The 17,921-nt window shown below is 39.7% G+C and overlaps 2 protein-coding genes across 3 annotated transcripts in view; both read right to left on the bottom strand.

Annotated features, from left to right (window-relative positions):
- Nucleotides 1-17,921, bottom strand: part of zmynd12 (zinc finger, MYND-type containing 12) — a 234,970-nt gene that overhangs the window by 172,557 nt on the left and 44,492 nt on the right. The window lies entirely within an intron of this gene.
- The window catches only part of ccdc30 (coiled-coil domain containing 30), a 146,761-nt gene that overhangs the window by 113,885 nt on the left and 14,955 nt on the right, over nucleotides 1-17,921 (bottom strand). For both annotated transcript variants that reach the window (XM_048615040.1, XM_048615041.1), the window contains exons 2-4: nucleotides 11,879-12,064; nucleotides 6,502-6,622; nucleotides 1,143-1,333 (exon numbers count right to left, since the gene is read on the bottom strand). In XM_048615040.1, coding sequence (XP_048470997.1) covers nucleotides 1,143-1,333; nucleotides 6,502-6,622; nucleotides 11,879-12,064 — 498 coding nt within the window. The remainder of the gene's footprint in view (nucleotides 1-1,142; nucleotides 1,334-6,501; nucleotides 6,623-11,878; nucleotides 12,065-17,921) is intronic.

The raw sequence follows: 17,921 nt of genomic DNA, 5'->3' as shown, positions 1-17,921 counted from the left end.
TTTTTTTCTGACCGCAAAGACCCTGTGTACTAATATATGTAGCTTCCAGTATATGCAAATTTTTTTTCTTTATTCATTCACAGGGTGAGGGCACCGCTGGCTAAGCAGCATTTATTGCCCATCCCTACTTGCCCAGAAGGCAGTTAAGAGTCAACCACGTTGCTGTGGGTCTGGAGTCACATGTAGGCCAGACCAAGTAAGGATGATAGTTTCCTTCCCTAAAGGACATTAGTGAACCAGATGGGTTTTTCCAACAATTGACAATGGATTCATAGTCATCATTAGATTCTTAGTTCCAGATATTTATTGAATTCGAATTCCACCATCTGCTGTGGTGGGATTCAAATCCAGGTCCCCAGAATGTTATCTGGGTCTCAGGATTAACAGTCCAGCGATAATACCATTAGCCCATCGCCTCCCCCTAAATGTGTCACACTGCCAAGACTGACTGATAGCTTCAATTCAATGTTAGCATAATTCTCTGCACTTTCAGGAATACTTAGCAAATGTTCTCCAAACACAAAATCACATCAAATTTTGGACACCGTATTTTGCGTTTTGCAAGCATGAGGTGGTGGGATACAATCATTACCCTCCCTGCCTGTTGCGAACAGCAGAAAGGACATTTTCTTTAATATGATCTGCCAACCTTGGGACATACAGCCTACATACCTAGCACCACACCAGTGCGAAAATTCATACACCACATTGTCCATCTGTGAGACAGTCGGAGTGACATTTTGGCTTGACAGTGGCATCCTGTTAGTACCACTGTTAATACCACTCATATTGCTACTGCATAGAAACAGTGCAAAACGGCTAGATTCACCAATTGCTCAAATTTCTGATAGACCTTACTAATCCAAGGTAATCTGAGGTAGTCCGGCCACAATCCAGGACCAACAGCGGTGACCTTAAGCCTACTCTTGAGTTCACAAGATACACAGCAGAAATCTAATAAGGGAAGCAAAAATCTCACAGGATGGATTTGATGCACTTTACAAAATTTGCCTTTTTTCAGAAATATTAAAAAAAATTGAATGTTTTATAAAAGTGCTCAAACTGATAACTTTTGAATGAAGCTGACATATTAAATCAAGCACATTTCAATATTTTATGTAGGTATTGTAACAGTTTCTTACCTGTTGGTGTGTTTCACGAATGCTTCCTGTGACACTCTGTGAATCCACCTTTCTCTCTGCTGATTCCAACTTTTCCAGCAGTGTAGCACGTTCCACAAGAAGATAGGCTACCTGCTCACTTGGGCCACTGTGTGCAATCTCTGCCAGACCTTCTTGCTGCAACATCTCTTCCACTTCCTTCACCTGTGTCTCTGTACATCCATCGGTCCAAAGTACTTGGGTTAGTAGTGAAAACTATTGATTTTTTAAAAAAATCACAGTATGCTCCTTCCTGTGAAGATACATATATTTCTTATTTAACCCCCAATCTGCCTACAAGGAAGGAATTCTGCTCCCCGAGTCTTCTACTTAATGCCACTGGAATCAGCCTTGACTCAGTGACAGACTGGAACACATAAACTCAACCAACAACTCAGGGCAGCCTTTAAATACATTAGATATTCTCTCATTTGGATTTAAATAATCCCAAAACACTTTTTAAAGAGCATGTCAGCTCTTCAGGTTTCCTGGCCAACAGTATCCTTCAATCAACACCATTAAAAATGGATGAATTGATCAATTATTGCATTGTCTTTTGTGGAATCTTGTGTACAGATTTGTTACTGCATCGGTCTACATTACAATGTGATTGTGTCTTCAAAAGTACTTAATTGTCTTTGAAGCTTCTTAGGTCACCCTGAAGATATGATAGGTGCTACACAAACACAAGGTTTTTCTACTCTTTAGCAATCCATCAATAGACACGTTGAAAGTTTCCTGCCTGATTTTCTCCTTACCCACTTACAGGGATATTTGGCTTCCACTCAGTGTCTTTTTGATGAGCACTAATGACAGTGAGAACCTAAGGAGAGAAATTTGTAAATACCATTTCACCCTGCTGCATAGTGGATCTCCAGTATACTGCATCATCAAATCACCCAATGGTTAATAAATAAGATCAGAAAAATAGCATAAATTGACATTCCTGTCTATCTTCTATCTATACAGGTGCCTGTTATGCTGTAATGGGTAGATGTTAAGTACCTTAGAATGTAACCATACGACTGAAAGGCCTTCTGCATCTAAACCTATCCTTTGGAAGCAGAAATCAGGAATACTAGAAATGTAGAGGAATAATGTTGGAAATATGGCACATTGGTCCTCTGAAGAGTGGAAATGGAGAATTAGATGTAAATAATAAGGAAATGGCAGACGAAGAGGAGATTGCTTTGGTCTTCACTACAGGGGCTACAGAAAGCATTGTAGTTAGAGCTGTAACCAGGAGGTGGAAGTGAGAGAGGAATTTAGAAAATTCCAAGTACTAGGAAGTGATACTAAGCTAACTGACGGAGCTGTGGACTGACAAATCCTAGATCCAGATGGATTTCATCCCAAGGTAAAAGAAACGGAATGCTAATGAGGTAGTAGATGCATTGGTACTAATTTTGCAATTATCCCTGAGATCCAGGAAAGATTTTATCGGACAGAAAGTTGCAAATATATTCCCTCCAATGAAGGAGGCAGACAGAAAACAGGAAATTATAGGTCAATCAGCTTGATGTCTGTCATGGGGAAAACGTCAGAATTGATCACTGATTGGGAAGTGTCAACATGGATTTGTCAAAGGCAAATCAAGTTTTACCAATTTATTGCAATGTTTGAAGGAGCAACATGTGTTATGGATAAAAGGGAACTTGTAAGATATGCTATACTTGGGTTTCCAAAAGGCATTTGATAAGATGCTATACCATAGGTTATTGTGGAAAGTAAACACTCACGACATGGAGGTAACATATTAGCATGATTACAAAATTGGCTAGCTGGCAGAAAACAGTAAGTGTGCGTTAATGGACCTTCATTTGTTTGGCAGGATGTGACAAGTGGACTCCCACAGAGGTCTATGCCGGGATCTCGACTGTTTATAAATGAGGGGAGTGAAAGAACGGAAGCTAAAGTCACATGACACTAAGATAGGTAAGAAACTATGTTTGTGAAGAAGATATAAGGAAGTTGAAAATGGATATAGATAGATTGAGTGAGTGGGCAAAAATCTGGCAGATCAAATATTATGTGGGAAAATTTGAAGCTGTTCACTTCGGCAGGAAGAACTGTTACCTAGAAAGGAAACAACTGCAGAATTCTGAGCTGCAGAGTGATTTAGATGTTTTGGTGCATGAGTCACAAAGGTTAGTGTGCAGGTACAGCACATAATCAAGAAGGCTAATGGGATGCTCTCCTTTATTATGAGAGGAACGGAACATAAAAGTAAGGATGTGGTGCTTTGTTATACAGGGCATTGGTGAGACCAAATCTCTAATGCTGATATTAAACAAAGGACTGCAGATGCTGAAGACCTGAAACAAAAATGGAAATTGCTGGAGAAACTGAACATCAGTGGAGAGAAAGCAGAGTTAACATTTCTGAAGAAGTGTCACTGGACTTGAAACATTAACCTGCTGATTTTCTCCTGCAATTTCTGTTTTTGTCTCAAAACTGAGTCCAATTTTTATCTCCTTTTTTATGGAAGTTTGTAAATGTATTGGAGGCAATTCAGAGGAAATTTACTGGTTTGATACCTGGAATAATTGGGTTGTCTTACGAGAAGAGGTTGGACTGGTTGGGCTCAGTTCTACTGGACTTTAGAAGAGTGAGAGGTGACTTGATTGAAATGCATAACACACTGAATGGTCTTGACAAGGTGGACATGGAAAAAATGTTTCCTCTTGTGGGCGAGTCCAGAACTGAGGGACACTGTTCAAAAAATTAAAGGTTGCCATTTCAGAACAAAGATGAGGAGATTTTTTTTTCTTTCAGAGGGTTGTGCAACTTTGGAACTCTGTCTCAGGAGGCAGGGTCATTGAGTATTTTTAAGACTGACAGATTCTTGTTAGGCAGTGAAATCAAGGGTTAAATGGGAATGTAAAATTCAAAACACAGACATCAGTCATGATCTTATTGAATGGAAGGAGTAAGCTTGAGGGGCTGAATGGATTACTTCTGTTTCTCATCCATATGTTCGCCTGAAGTTTGAATGTAAAAAGAAAGATTAATATTTCTAACAGAAGAGAATGCTGATAGTGTCCCACTGCGAATATTAACATACATTTTCTCTTTTTGATGTTGATGGATCTATGTTTCTACTTTTCTGCTTTTATTTCAGAGAACAGTTCATGTTGGCCAAAGTAAAAAATTTAATGGATAATGCCAATTACTGTGGCTGTCATTCATTATAAGTTTGAGACAGATGGCTGCCACTAGCAACAGCATATGCTACACAGTTATATTATGCAGTCTGTGTACGTAAATCACATTCTAGTCGCTAGGTGTCACTCTTTATATACCCTCATCTGTAAAACACTGTATTTTGTTGTTAAAATGCTCATTCAATACATTTTAAAGAACTGTTAAGTATTTTACAAAATGTCCAGCGAGCCAACGGAACTCTCAAACACCTTTTTAAACCTAATGTATATACTACATTGGAGTTGAATCCTATACAATGTGGTGATCAGATGATGCCAGGTGACCAGTTACATGTCTCCTATACCCTTTAGATACATGAAGAGAAGAAGTTGTGCTTTTATATAGCAACTTTCACAACCTAAAACACTTCACAACCATTAAGTACTGTCTTCCACCCAAGTGTAATCATGGCAGTAATGCAGGGAATGCTGCAGCTAACTTGAGCATAGCAGTAACCTCAAATAGTCCTGTGATAAATACTGGATATTACTTTCTTTCAGTTATGCTGGTTAAGGATAAATATTGGCCAGGATAACAGGGATAAAAATGGTGCTCTTCTTTGGACAACCCAGTTTAATGTTTAATGAGAAAATCAGCACATCTAAAAGTATAAACCTCCCGCAGTACTGCACTGGAGTGTAAACCTAAATTTTGTGCTGAAGTCAATGCTGCGGTACCCACAGCATTCTGATTTGGAAACAAATGAGCCATAGCTTAAATTAGGAACCTAACTGTTCGGTCAACGCACATCTGAAATGCCTTCATATCAATGGAAAATTGGAACTGCCATCCCTTTTTCTGAAATTATGATTTTACTATAAATTGAACCAGCTTCAATTTGGAAGTAAAAGTAGTGCTTTAAACAATTATGTTTGAAATATTCTACTCCAATAACAAATAGTTTTGTGGTTGCAGTCATTCAGTTGCACGATATGTCGAAATATACAGACACTGGGTTGTGGCAATAATGAATTTACATACTATAAAAGCCTGCAGCTTTCCAGGACCTAGAGATTCCGTTATGGAAATGCAATAGTAATTAGTCAGATATAATGAACAATCCATTCAACATACGATCATTTGAAAATATTAAAATATTAAAAATCATTCACTCACATGAAGGGTCATTTTTTCCCATCAAAAATTGTCACGTCTACATTTAATAGTAAATATTTAATGATTCGAGCATGCTATGTTTCATTCACAACTCAAAATGCAAATGCCACAGCAATGAGTGCACAGGTTTATGTGGGCATTTTTCATTCATATGAATGTGAACAAAAGTATTCATCACAGAAATATAAAAAAGGCAAATTGAGACTGAATGATACTTATGCGCTCAAATACAACTATCTCCCATCCTCTCCGCACTTTTAATCTTGAGGAGAATACTCAGTCTCAACATCCAACATGCAATGCGACGAAACAAAAACTGACTAAAAGTTTAAGATTTTCTTGCATCAACAATGAGACCATATAGTTGAAATTTTGGTACCAATGCACTCTACAGTACTTATGACCAGCTTCAGGAATAGGCTTAATTGTTGAATTTCCCACCGCTGTGACTTTCTAATTTCTAAAAATAGCACAGTGTGGAGTCATCAAGTGGCGACAATGTTATTAAATACATTACAAGAGTTATTTTGACCTTCTTTCTCTTGCCTCACTATCTTATTTCGACTAGTCTTGGTCGAAGCATAGGAAAAGATTGTCTGGCTGCTGTTTAGGCTTATGATGACTCAAGGAAGGATGGGGTTAGAATGGAATTTGAGCCTGTCCAATCCTTATAAACAAACTTACAGGTGCTTCAATTTACTGAAAATGTGTGTGTGCGCGCGTGTGTGTGTAAATGGATTTGAGCTATGACTCTGTCATTATGGTTTAAATAGCTTGCTGAGATTTCCTGTCTACACTCTTGCATGAAGAACAAATACTTGAGGGCAAGACATTGAAGAGCTACCAGTGACTGCAAAGTTATATCCCTCTAGGACAAGAAAGTAATGAAATGTGAGAAAATCTTCGTTCACATGACCACAATGTGCAGGTGAAACAAATATAGGTCAATGACAATCAAATCCACCTCAAATCTGTTTGGGGAGGGAACGTTAAAACAAGGTTGAGTGGTTGCAATGCCGACCTTGCTCCAACTTCAGTCGCTGTAGCTCCATCTTTAGTAGTTCATTCTCCTGCTCATATTCAGCTGTGAGTGCCTCCCGCTCCTCTGACAGGTTGCGAATATGATCCACATAATTTTCTACCTGCAGAAAAAGATTGCCACATCACTCTATGGATGAGCTAGTTATGGTTCATGGGTGGTGGTAGAGGATGGCAATGCAAAACTGGTGGAAGGCTTCTCCAAACTGTGACATCACTACAGCGACGAGTAAGATGGGGGTCAGGTCATCCGAGAAGTACTTACATTTGATTTTGTATCCTCGGCGACTTCAGCCTTTTCAAGCCATATTCTTGTTTCAATACAAAATTCATCTGAATTCAAAGATGGCTTTTGTTGAGCTTAATGTGTTATTACTTACAAACTACAAAAAAATTTAAACACTTCATTATACATGTCACGCAGCAGGAGTTTGATTACAAGGATTATAATACATATAAGCAGCAGGGATAAAGGCTCAACAAGTTGCAGATGCTTGTATTTGAGATACAATCTTTTAATGAGGTTCCTCGACATGACCGAAGTACAGCACAATTGGGGTAGTACTAAGCCATTCTGGCTACCAGTTACCTAAAGATAATATCAAATCGTGCAGAGTCAGATCTTTCTGAAATTCCGCGTACTACTGGGGCTCAAATTAGATCAACATTTCCAGTGTCAGCATCAGATAGCAAGCACAAAGAATTAGGGATACAAACAAGGCTCAGGAGAGGGACTGATGTACAAGGTGCAAAACACCAGAACTTGTGCCCTACTGGTGTCCAGACACAAGCAATTAATTTCACACACTGTCAGAACATCAGCAATCATTGAGTCACCTGTCAAACTGGAAAGTCTATGCACCAGACTGGCTACTTTTGACTCTGAGACAATAACACCAATCATTGGCTGAGCAGGTCAAACATGATTCCCCAGTCCCTACTTTCTTGCCTTGCCTCATGCAAAGAGTATTGTTCTGGATATCAGTGGTGGAGGACACTACAGATGATTTCTTCAGTTCTGGAGCACAAAGTAGACAAGGAAAAATGTTTGCCTCTATGTTGGGTTAGTGCAACATCCTGCTCCACAGTATCCAAATGCAATGTTCCAGGTCCTCCGAACGTATATCACATTATGCCGTGTTGGTACTCCAAAGACAATTTTTCCAACTTCTCCTGCTTGATGGTATCCCTTCACAACCTCCTCCCACCAAATGACCCTCCATAATCAATCTTGTTTGGCACTCATCCTGAGCCCTTGCTGCAAAACAGCACTTGGGAGAGTGAGGTCCAGTAGGAGGAGTTGAGATGGTGGAAGGAAACTTGGCAGTTGGTGTGGGAATGATTATACCTTCAGTTGGAGATGCATTTAGTGATGTTCAGATAGTAATAATGAGTGACTTCAATTTACATACAGACAGGATAAGCTTAATCTGCACTAATCTTGTAGCAGATGAATTTCCTGGAGTGTGTAGGTGATAGATTTCTGGAGCAGCGCAGAGATCAGGCTATTGTTGATTTTATTTTATGTAATGAGAAAGGGCTAAATAATAGCTTTGCTGTAAAGGAGTCTTTGGGACAATAATAACCATAATGTGAAAGAATTAAGTTAATTTAAAAGAATACACATTATGTTTGAATATGATACAGTTTATTCTGAAACTGAGATCTTAAATCTGAACAAGGAAAATTATGAAAGTACGAGCAGCAACTTTTTTACAGTAAAATATACTGCAAGATTTGATAATTGATGGGCAATGGCTAGTATTTAAAGAAGTACTACATGATCTATAACAGAAATGTATTCCTTTAAGACACAAAGACCCAGCGGTAAAGGTGAATCAACCGTGACTAATAAAATAATTTTCAGATTGCACTGAACCAAAGGAAGTTACTTACAGGGATACCAGAAAAACTGGGGGCAATTTCGAAGCCAGCAAAGGACAACAAAGAAATTGATAAAGAAAGAGAAGAGAACAGGACTTATACAACTCATGGTAGGCCCTGGGTAATGTTGTAAAACAGAGGGACCTAGGTGTTCAGGAACATAATTCATCAAAATTTGTATCACGTGTAGACAGGGTGGTCAAGAAGACATTTAGCATGCTTGCCTTCATTGCTCAGACCTTTGAGTATAGAAGTTGGGATGTTATGTTGAGGTTGTATAGGACATTGGTGAGGCCTCTTCTGGCATACTGCACACAGTTCTGGTTACCCTGCTGCAGGAAGGATATTATTAAATTGGAGAGGATTCAGAAAAGATTTACCATGAATGGAAAGTTTGAGTCATAAAGATAGGTTGGGACTTTTTTCACTGGCACTTAGGAGGTTGAGAGGTGACTTTATAGAGGTTTATAAAATCATGAGGGACATAGATAAAGTGAATAGCAAGGGTCATTTCCCTAGGGTGGGGAAGTTCAAAACTAGGGTGGATATTTTTAAGGTGAGAGGAGAAAAATTTAAAAAAGGACATTGGGCAAATTTTTTACACAGGGAGTGGTTCATGTGTGGAATGAACTGTTAGAGGAAGTGGGGAATGCAGGTATAATTATAACATTTGAAAGACATTTGGATAAGTACATGAATAGGAAAAGTTTAGAGGGATATGGGCCAAATGCAGGCAAGTGGGACTAGTTTGGTTTGGGAACATGGTCAGTGTGGACAAGTTGGACCAAAGGGTCTGTTTCCAAGCTCTTTGGCTCTATAAATGAATGCAAGCTATCAACAAACATAAGGGCACAGTGTAAACATTTCCTCAGGTATGTGGCAAAGAAAAGTTTAGCTCAGAAAATGTGGGTCCACTATAGGTGGAGACAGGAGAACTTACAATGGAGAACAGGGAGACAATGGAGGAGCTAAACATTTACTTTGTGTTGAAATTACAGAAACTCTCCTGGAACCACAAGGCACAAATGGACCAATGAAATTGAGGAATGGAAAGAAATTAGTATCAATAAAGAGGTTGTTCCTGAAAGTTAACTAGATTGAAGGTTTCTGAATACTCTGGACCGAATGAGCTGTATCACAGAAGATTGGAAGAAGTGTCTATAGGGATAGTGGCTGCATTGGTAATTATTTTACAAAGCTTTATACATTCTGCAAACACTCCTACAGACTACAGGTAGCAAATGTAACCCCACTAATTATGAAGGAAGGGAGTGGGAGAATGGAGAACAACAGACCTATTAGTGTGACATCAGCAACAGTGAAAATGTTAGAAACTATTGTAAAAGAAGTGATAACTGGACACTTATAAAATAATGGCAAAATTAGGCAGAGTCAACACAGATTTGTGAGAGGCAAATCAGGTTTGACAAACCTGTTGGAGTTTTTTTTTGAGGATGTTACTTGTAGCCAATTTTCCCCTAACCTGCACTGCAGACACCAACTGGCGTGCTGATGCTTAACTTCTGCTGCTGTCATACATGGACCTTAGATGTCTGCACTGTGTTAGGTAAATTTAGAGAGAATGTAGTTTTTATGCATCAGTAAAGGATGTGGTGTATTTGGATTTTTAGAAGTTTTTGATAAGGTCTCACATTGAGGATTAATATACAAAATTAAGAGTGTTTGGTACTGGTTTTACTATACTAATATGGACTGAGAACTGGTTCACAGACAGAAAACAGAGAATGGGAATCAATGAATCATTCTCAGGATGGCAGGCTGTTACTAGTGTTTTCTGCAAGGTTCAGTGCTAGTGCCAGAGCTGTTCACAATTTATGTAAATGATTTGAATGTGGGACCAATTGTAATATTTTGAAATTTTCTGATGGTTCAAAACTAGGTAAGAATGTAAGTTGTGGGGCAAATTGAAAGAGGATTCAAGGGGACTTGGACAGTCTAAGTGAATGGGCAAGAATGTGGCAGATGGAATATATTGTCAATAAATATAATGGTGTCCATTTTAGTAGAAAAAATAGAAAAGGGAATATTTATTCATAAACGAAAACAGAAACTGCTGGAAAAACAGAGCAGGTCTGGCAGCATCTATGGAAAGAAATAAAAATAATGTTTTGGGTCCAGTTACCCTTCTTCAGAACCCTTCTCCGGACCCTTCTTCAGGGAATATTTATTAACTTGTAAGAGGTTGAAAGTGTTGGTGTTAAGAGGAATCTTGGTATCATTGTTCATGTGTCACTAAAAGCTAGGATGCAGGTGCAACAATCAATAAAGAAGTCAGTCGTATATTGGCCTGTATCACACAGGGACTTGAGTACAGAAGGTATCTTGGTGCAATTGTATACTGCCTTGGCGAGATTGCACCTAGTGTCCTGTGTATAGTTTTGGTCTCCTTATCAAAGTAAGTTTATGCCTGTCGCAGAGGGAATGCAACAGAGCTTCACCAGATTAATTCCTGGATGGTGGGATTGTGTTAGAAGGAGAGTTTGAGGAAACTGAGCCTGTATTTTCTAGAATTTTGAAGAATGAGAGGCAACCTCATTGAAATTAAAACATTCTTACAAGGCGTTACATGGTGGATATAGACAGGATTCTTCCCCTGGCTGGTGAGTCTAGAAACAGAGGACATAAAATCTCAGACTAAAGAGCACGCCATTTAAGACTGAGATGAGGAGGAATGGAGGTAAGGGATGCAAAAACAGGAGAAGTACCTGGACCCGTGTCTTCTCTCCCTGGCCCTGGATACAAATCAATTAGGATCCCAGCTACAGATTGCAAGCCAAAATATGCTGTGTGCACCCGGATATCAGATGAGGGCCAGAGAGGGCCTAGCCCCTTAGGCAAATAGTCAGAATACACCTATTGCCTGGAATTGGATGTGAGAAATAGCCACTAAGGTGGGATATCTGATGATTGACATCCATAAACAGCTTCACGGCGGTGAATAAATGTCTCTGATACAGAATCTCAAAATGGTTGTAGGCATGATCACACAAATTGGTTGTTCCCAAACCACTTCTAAATTTAGTCTCTAAATCAACTATATCGCCAACTCATGAAATGATAAGTATGATCTATTGGTTTGGTATGTTTATATTCATTCAACAGATAAACCAAGAACTATGTGTGTTACTATGTAGCAAAATAAATATTAAAAACAGACAAGAAAGGACTGAGTCACTTTTCCCATCATACTTAAATTTGGAAATAAGGAGGCTAAGTTAATTGCTTTTCTCCAGGAATTTTTGTTTTTGTTTCATACCTCCAGCATTCACAGTTCCTTGTTTTACACAGGTTTCAAAATTTGCTATGGAAACAATCATTCACACATATTTAATTTGGCCAAAGTTGCAGACTACATATAGGATTGTTAGATTGAGACGAGTCACACACAAAACAAGATTTTACTTTTAAAATCTCATAAGGGATCGAAAATGCGCCATCCTGCTGACAGATCTCACCTCTTTCATCTCGGAGGCCTGTTGCTGTCGCACCCCTTCCAGATCCTGCATGGTGGCTTGCAGCGTGCCCTCGGCCCGCAGGTATATACGCCACAGATGACAGAGATGCTCATTTGCAGAGCAGGCATCAGTATCCAGACCATCTTCCCGCAATTTATTCAGTATATCTTCCAGCTCCACCTTCTCCTGAAGTGAAAAGTGAAATAGCAAAAATCAGAACTTGTTTGCAGAATGGAGACAAAAGCGATGCCATTCAATAACAAGTCCAAATCTTCCAGAGTACTGACAGTATTTTCAAAAGTTATCATCTCAAAAAACTGTAGTCTAGCCATTAGATTTGCTCAGACTTTGTGCAAATGACTTTATGGGTGCTTTTAGGTTCCTCCTTTCATTTTGGCAAGCAACTCTATTCTCATTTCTACTGCCATCTTTCACTATTCGCATTCCCAGCTGAGTTCATTCAGCATGAAAATGTTGGTCAGAGCAGGAACTGCCGAACTCAAAAGTACTTCACAAGGTTACAAAAAAGTGAATTACGACTGTAAAACATTTCCAAATGCCAGCAATATCAAGAGTACAAAACATGTGCCATTAGCTGCTGATTTTAAAGCACATTTGGTTCAAGTGTCAGTGATGATGCCCTCACAAGACACTCAAATACCTAATGGGGAATCAAAGGGCACTTTGTATTGTCAGCACTTGGACCACAGCCTTCTGAAATTCTGCTCAACCTCTCAACTCCTCTCCACTCCCTGTCTGATCCATTACTGCAATTACTTTCTTCTACTTGCACATTTACAACACTTGCCAAACCCACTCCAACGTCACATTTTTAAATCATCTGGGAATTCTGTTTATCCATTTGAATTAATAGGGCTTCCATTTATGATTTTATTAGCAAGTTTCCACTTTCCAGGGACATCAATATATATAGAATTCAAAGACCCATGCTGTCATCTGTCCAAAACCTTAGATGTTTCTTTATGACTGCTAGCCAAGCTCCTCCAGCTCCATGCTGTGACAAAATTGAGTATTAAGCTCTCATGCTTGTCTTGAAGACCCTTCGGGTCTTGCCCACTCTACATTTGCAATATCCTCCTGTCACGGAGCCCTGTCCATGCCTCCAACATCAGGCATTAGTTATTCTCACTAAACCAATGCTGACTTCCCACTCCATCAGCATCCACTATACCCATGCATTCCGAAACTGGCTCCCTCAGCACAAGTTCATCTTGTTACCTTCTGCCAGTTTTAGAAAAATCCCTTGAGTTCGCCTTTTTGTCCAAAACCCAAAAAAGCATTTTTGTATACAAGTACTGTAAAAGTGGAAGCTAATGTAGTATGGTTCCTTCTCGTGAACCTTTCACATATTTCCCTGCATCATCGTATTTAGGTTCCATTTCTATCAGGGATGCAAATAATAACACTTCAATGAGGAAATGCCACACAATACAAAACTGTAGGAAAGTAACGTAACCTGAATTATGCAAGGTGAAAGATTTTGCTCACCAAAAGTAACGTAGCAGTCATTACTTTAATTTATATTCTTGCACTCACACTCCCCTCGCCTCTACTATTCTAAATTACTAGGGCATCGTTAGGAGCTATAATTGGACTCTCCACTAAGACTGAGCTACAGAGAGGAATAAGGGATAAATGGCAGCCTGTCAATCAGACTTGAAATAACTAGTGACATTCATACTACACAAGTGCCAGGCAATGACCATCTCCAACAAGAGAGGTCTAACCATAATAGCATTGGATGTCATAACATTATTATCGTTGAAAAATCCAACATCAGCATCCTGGGCATTCCCATTGACCAGAAACTTAGCTGGATCAGATGCATCAATATTGTGGCTACAAGAACAAGTCAGAGGCTGGGAATTCTGAGGCAAGTAATTCACCTCTTGACTCCCAAACCCTGTGCAGCATCTTCAAACAGACAATTGAGGATTGTGATGGAATGTTCTCCATTTTCCAGGATGAATGCCATTCCAACAGCAATCAAGAAACAACATTGTTCAGATGAAAACTGTTTGCTTGAATCGCGACCCATTCACTATCTTAAAAATGAATCCCCTCTACCATCGACGCACAGTTTATACTACAGGAAAGATTCATAGAGACTCCTTCAACAGCATCTTCCAAACCCACAATCTCAATCACTTAGCAGGACAAGAACAGTAGATGCATCAAAATACTACCACCTGCAGGTTCCTCTCCAAGCCACACACTCTTGGAATTATATCGTTGTCCCTTCACAATCACCAGGTCAAAATCCTGGAACTGCCTTCTTAGCAGTGCTGCGATGGTACCTTGACACATGGGCTGCACAGTTCAAAAATGTAAATCTTCATTATTTGTTCAAGAAAATTAGGGATAGGCAATAAATGCTGGCAGCAATGTTCATCTATCAAGGCCAATCATTTTTTTTTAAATCTAGTGATCTCTGCAGGTGGGTACATGCATTTTAATGTCAGGGGATGGTAGAATCAAGCTCAGCAGTGATATCTTCCAGTAAAATATATTGCTGAATCTCACTGGCTTCAGAAAGGACACATGTACTAAAGTAGCAGAGGGTTCCAGGCAGAGGGGGAAACTGTACCCAGAAAGATTGAACACCTTGATAAAGATCCAACTGGTGGAATTAATGCCCTTCAAATAAAAGGGAACCTGTCTCTCCTACTCAGTTTGGCCAAATGTTACGCTATTCTTGAATGATAGTTTGACTATGATGCCTTCATCAGCTTCGCTGAAGTTGGTCCACTCCTCAGAGTTAAGTTAAAAAAAACAGGGCAACTTTAAGAACCCAATTCTGTAAGATTTCCCAGTTCAACATGCCTGTAACCTTCATAACAAGTTTAACAAGTTTTTCTACATAACTGAAGGGACACAATTTGTGAAATAACCATTTAATAAGTTATCATAGAAATCCTGTAACATTACACAGGAAAGGTGAAACTAACTATGCCTGTGGGGTGTTGTAACAATAGCAGGAGATATGGTACATTTACAATATATACACCATGTAGTTATTACAAGTGCTTTAGCTAAAAAAGAAGCTTTAGAATAATTAGATTTCACTAAACATTATTCATCCCAGTGCATTCCTACTAAGCAGCATTACAACAGGCCAAATACTTAGTTAAGAACATTAATTATACTCCCCTAATCAAAGTCAAGAATAACATCCTCTGCAACCACAGTGCAGGATCTGTCCTTGTTGGCTGTGGCTATGGTGGCAGACCTATGCGTCAAGTCCCATTCTAGATACTTGAGTACAAAATCTAGGTTCAGCCATCATTGCAGTACTGAGAGGGTGCTGCCTTTCAGATGAACTGTTAAACCAAAGCTATGTCTGCCCTCTTGGGTGGATTTTAAAAAAAGGCATAATTCAAAAGAAAAACAAGAGAACTTTTGAGGGGAAGGCAGTGGCACAGTGGTAACATCACTGGTATTGTGATCCAGAATCCTAGGCCTGTGTTCTGAGACACAAGTTCAAATCACACAATGGTCAATGGTGAAATGTGAATTCAATAAAAATGTGGAGTTAAAAGCTGGGGTCTAACGGCAACTCTGTAACCACTGTTGATTGTTGTAAAATCTGGTCAATTAATACCCCTTTGGGGAAGTAAATCTGCCATCCTTACCTGGTCTGGCTTACACGTGACTCAAGACTCACAGCAATGTGGTTGACTCTTAACTACCCTCTGAAATGGCCTAGCAGTTCACTCATTTCAGGGATGGACAACAAATGATGCCCTGCCAGTGACACCCACTTACAAATTTTAAAAAAGCTCTCACTAGTGTCCTGGACAATATTTATTCTTTAACCAATATAATCACTAATTCATATTATTTTCTTATAAACATCTTGCTATTACTGGGATCTTGCTTTGCATAACTTAGCTGCCATATCCCTACAATACAATATGTACTTAAAGTGCTTCATTGATTATAACACACTTTGGGATGTCGTGTGACTGTAAATGGTGTAACCTAAATGCAAATCTTTCTGATCTTCCTCTTATCCCTTTCAACATCCCTGCTTCTTTCATTGAAACATAGAATTCCTACACTGTGGAAGCAGGCCATTCGGCCCATCGAGTCCACACCGACCCTCTGAAGAGCATCTCACTCAGACGCACGACCGCCTTACCATCCCTGTAACCCTGCATTTCCCATGGCTAATCCAAGAAGCCAGCACATCCCTGGAGTCAATGGGCAATGCAGCATTGCCAATCCACTTAACCTGCACATCTTTGGACTGTAGGAGGAAACTGGAGCACTCGGCGGAAATCATAAGACCATAAGACATAGGAACTGAAATTAGGCCATTCAGCCCATCAAGCTTGCTCTGCCATTCAATCATGGCTGATAAGCTTTCAACCCCATTCTCCACAGAACCTTTCATCCCCTTAACAATCAAGAACCTTTTATCTCTGTCTTAAATACACTCAATGACCTGGCCTCCACAGCCTTCTGTGGCAATGAATTCCATAGATCCACCACTGTCTGGCTGAAGAAGTTTCTCCTCATCTCCATTCTAAAGGGTCTTCCTTTAACTCTAAGGCTGTGCCCTGGGGTCCTAGTCTCTCCTGCTAATGGAAACATCTTCCAAAACTCCACTCTATCCAGGCCTTTCAGTATTCTGTAAGTTTCAATTAGATAGCCCCTCATCCTTCTAAACTCAATCGAGCAAAAACCCCGAGTCCTCAAACATTTCTCATACGTTAAGCCTTTCATTCCTGGGATCATTTTCGTGAAACACCTCTGGACCCACTCCAGGGCCAGTAAATCCTTCCTGAGACATGGAATCCAAAATTCCTCACAATATTCTAAATCTGGTCTGACCAGAGCCTTATAAAGACTCAGAAGTACATCCCTGTTTTTATATTCTAGTCCTCTTGAAATAAATGCCAACATTGTATTTGTCTAACTACTGACTCAACCTGCAAGTTAACCCTAAGAGAATCCTGGACTAGGACTTCCAAATCCCTTTGCACTTCAGATTTCTGAATTTTTTGCCCATTTAGAAAACAGTTTAGGCCTGTATTCTTCCCACCAAAGTGCATGACCTCACACCTTCCCATATTGTATTCTATCTGCCACTTCTTTGCCCACTCTCCTAGCCTGTCTAAAACCTTCTGCAGCCTCCCCGCCTCCTCAGTACTACTTGTCCCTCCACCTAACTTTGTATCATCTGCAAATGTAGCCAGAATGCCCTCAGTTCCTTCATCTAGATCATTAATGATGTGGAGGTGCCAGCGTTGGACTGGGATGGACATGGCCAAAAATCACATGACACCAGGTTATAGTCCAACAGGTTTATTTGAAGACACTAGCTTTTGGAACTCTGCTCCTTCCTCAGGCGTAGTGTGGAAGAGGAGATATACCAACACAGAATTTATGAGCAGAACGGTAACAACCCTAAAAATGGCTCTCTAACCACCTTCTGTTGAATCTTTAATCAGTTAGAAAGGAGATGCAGGTTTCTACTGGGGAAGAGGCAATGGCCTAGTGGTATTATCGCTGGACTGTTAATCCAGAGACCCAGATAATGTTACCCGGGTTCAAGTCCAGCCACGGCAGATGATGGAATTTGAATTCAATAAGATATCTGGAATTAAAAATCTAATGATCATGAATCCATTGTTGACTGTTGGAAAAACCCATCTGGTTCACTAATGTCCTTTAGGGAAGGAAACTGCCATCCTTATCTGGTCCGGCCTACATGCGACTCTGAACAATTAGGGATGGGCAATAAATGCTGCCTAGCCAGCAATGCCCACATCCCGTTAATAAATAAAAAGGGGTATTGATTAAAATGCAAATCCCAGAATTTCTTTCAAGTCATTGCCCCAAGATAATTAAAGGTTTTATCAGAGTTTACAAGAGTTGACATCTCAGGTCAGACGGTGCAATTTAGGTATGAGGCCTTATTTAGAACTTGTCTGTGTTTTAACCTGGGGTCAGGCTTTTTTTTTTAACAAAATAGAATGTATCTGCAAATACACAAACATCTTAGATGCAAAAATTC

This window comes from Rhincodon typus, chromosome 31 (assembly GCF_021869965.1).
Source record: "Rhincodon typus isolate 14 chromosome 31, sRhiTyp1.1, whole genome shotgun sequence".
NCBI lineage: Eukaryota > Metazoa > Chordata > Chondrichthyes > Orectolobiformes > Rhincodontidae > Rhincodon > Rhincodon typus.
The sequence above is the reverse complement of the archived record's forward strand: the minus strand, read 5'-3'. Positions and strand labels throughout refer to the sequence as shown.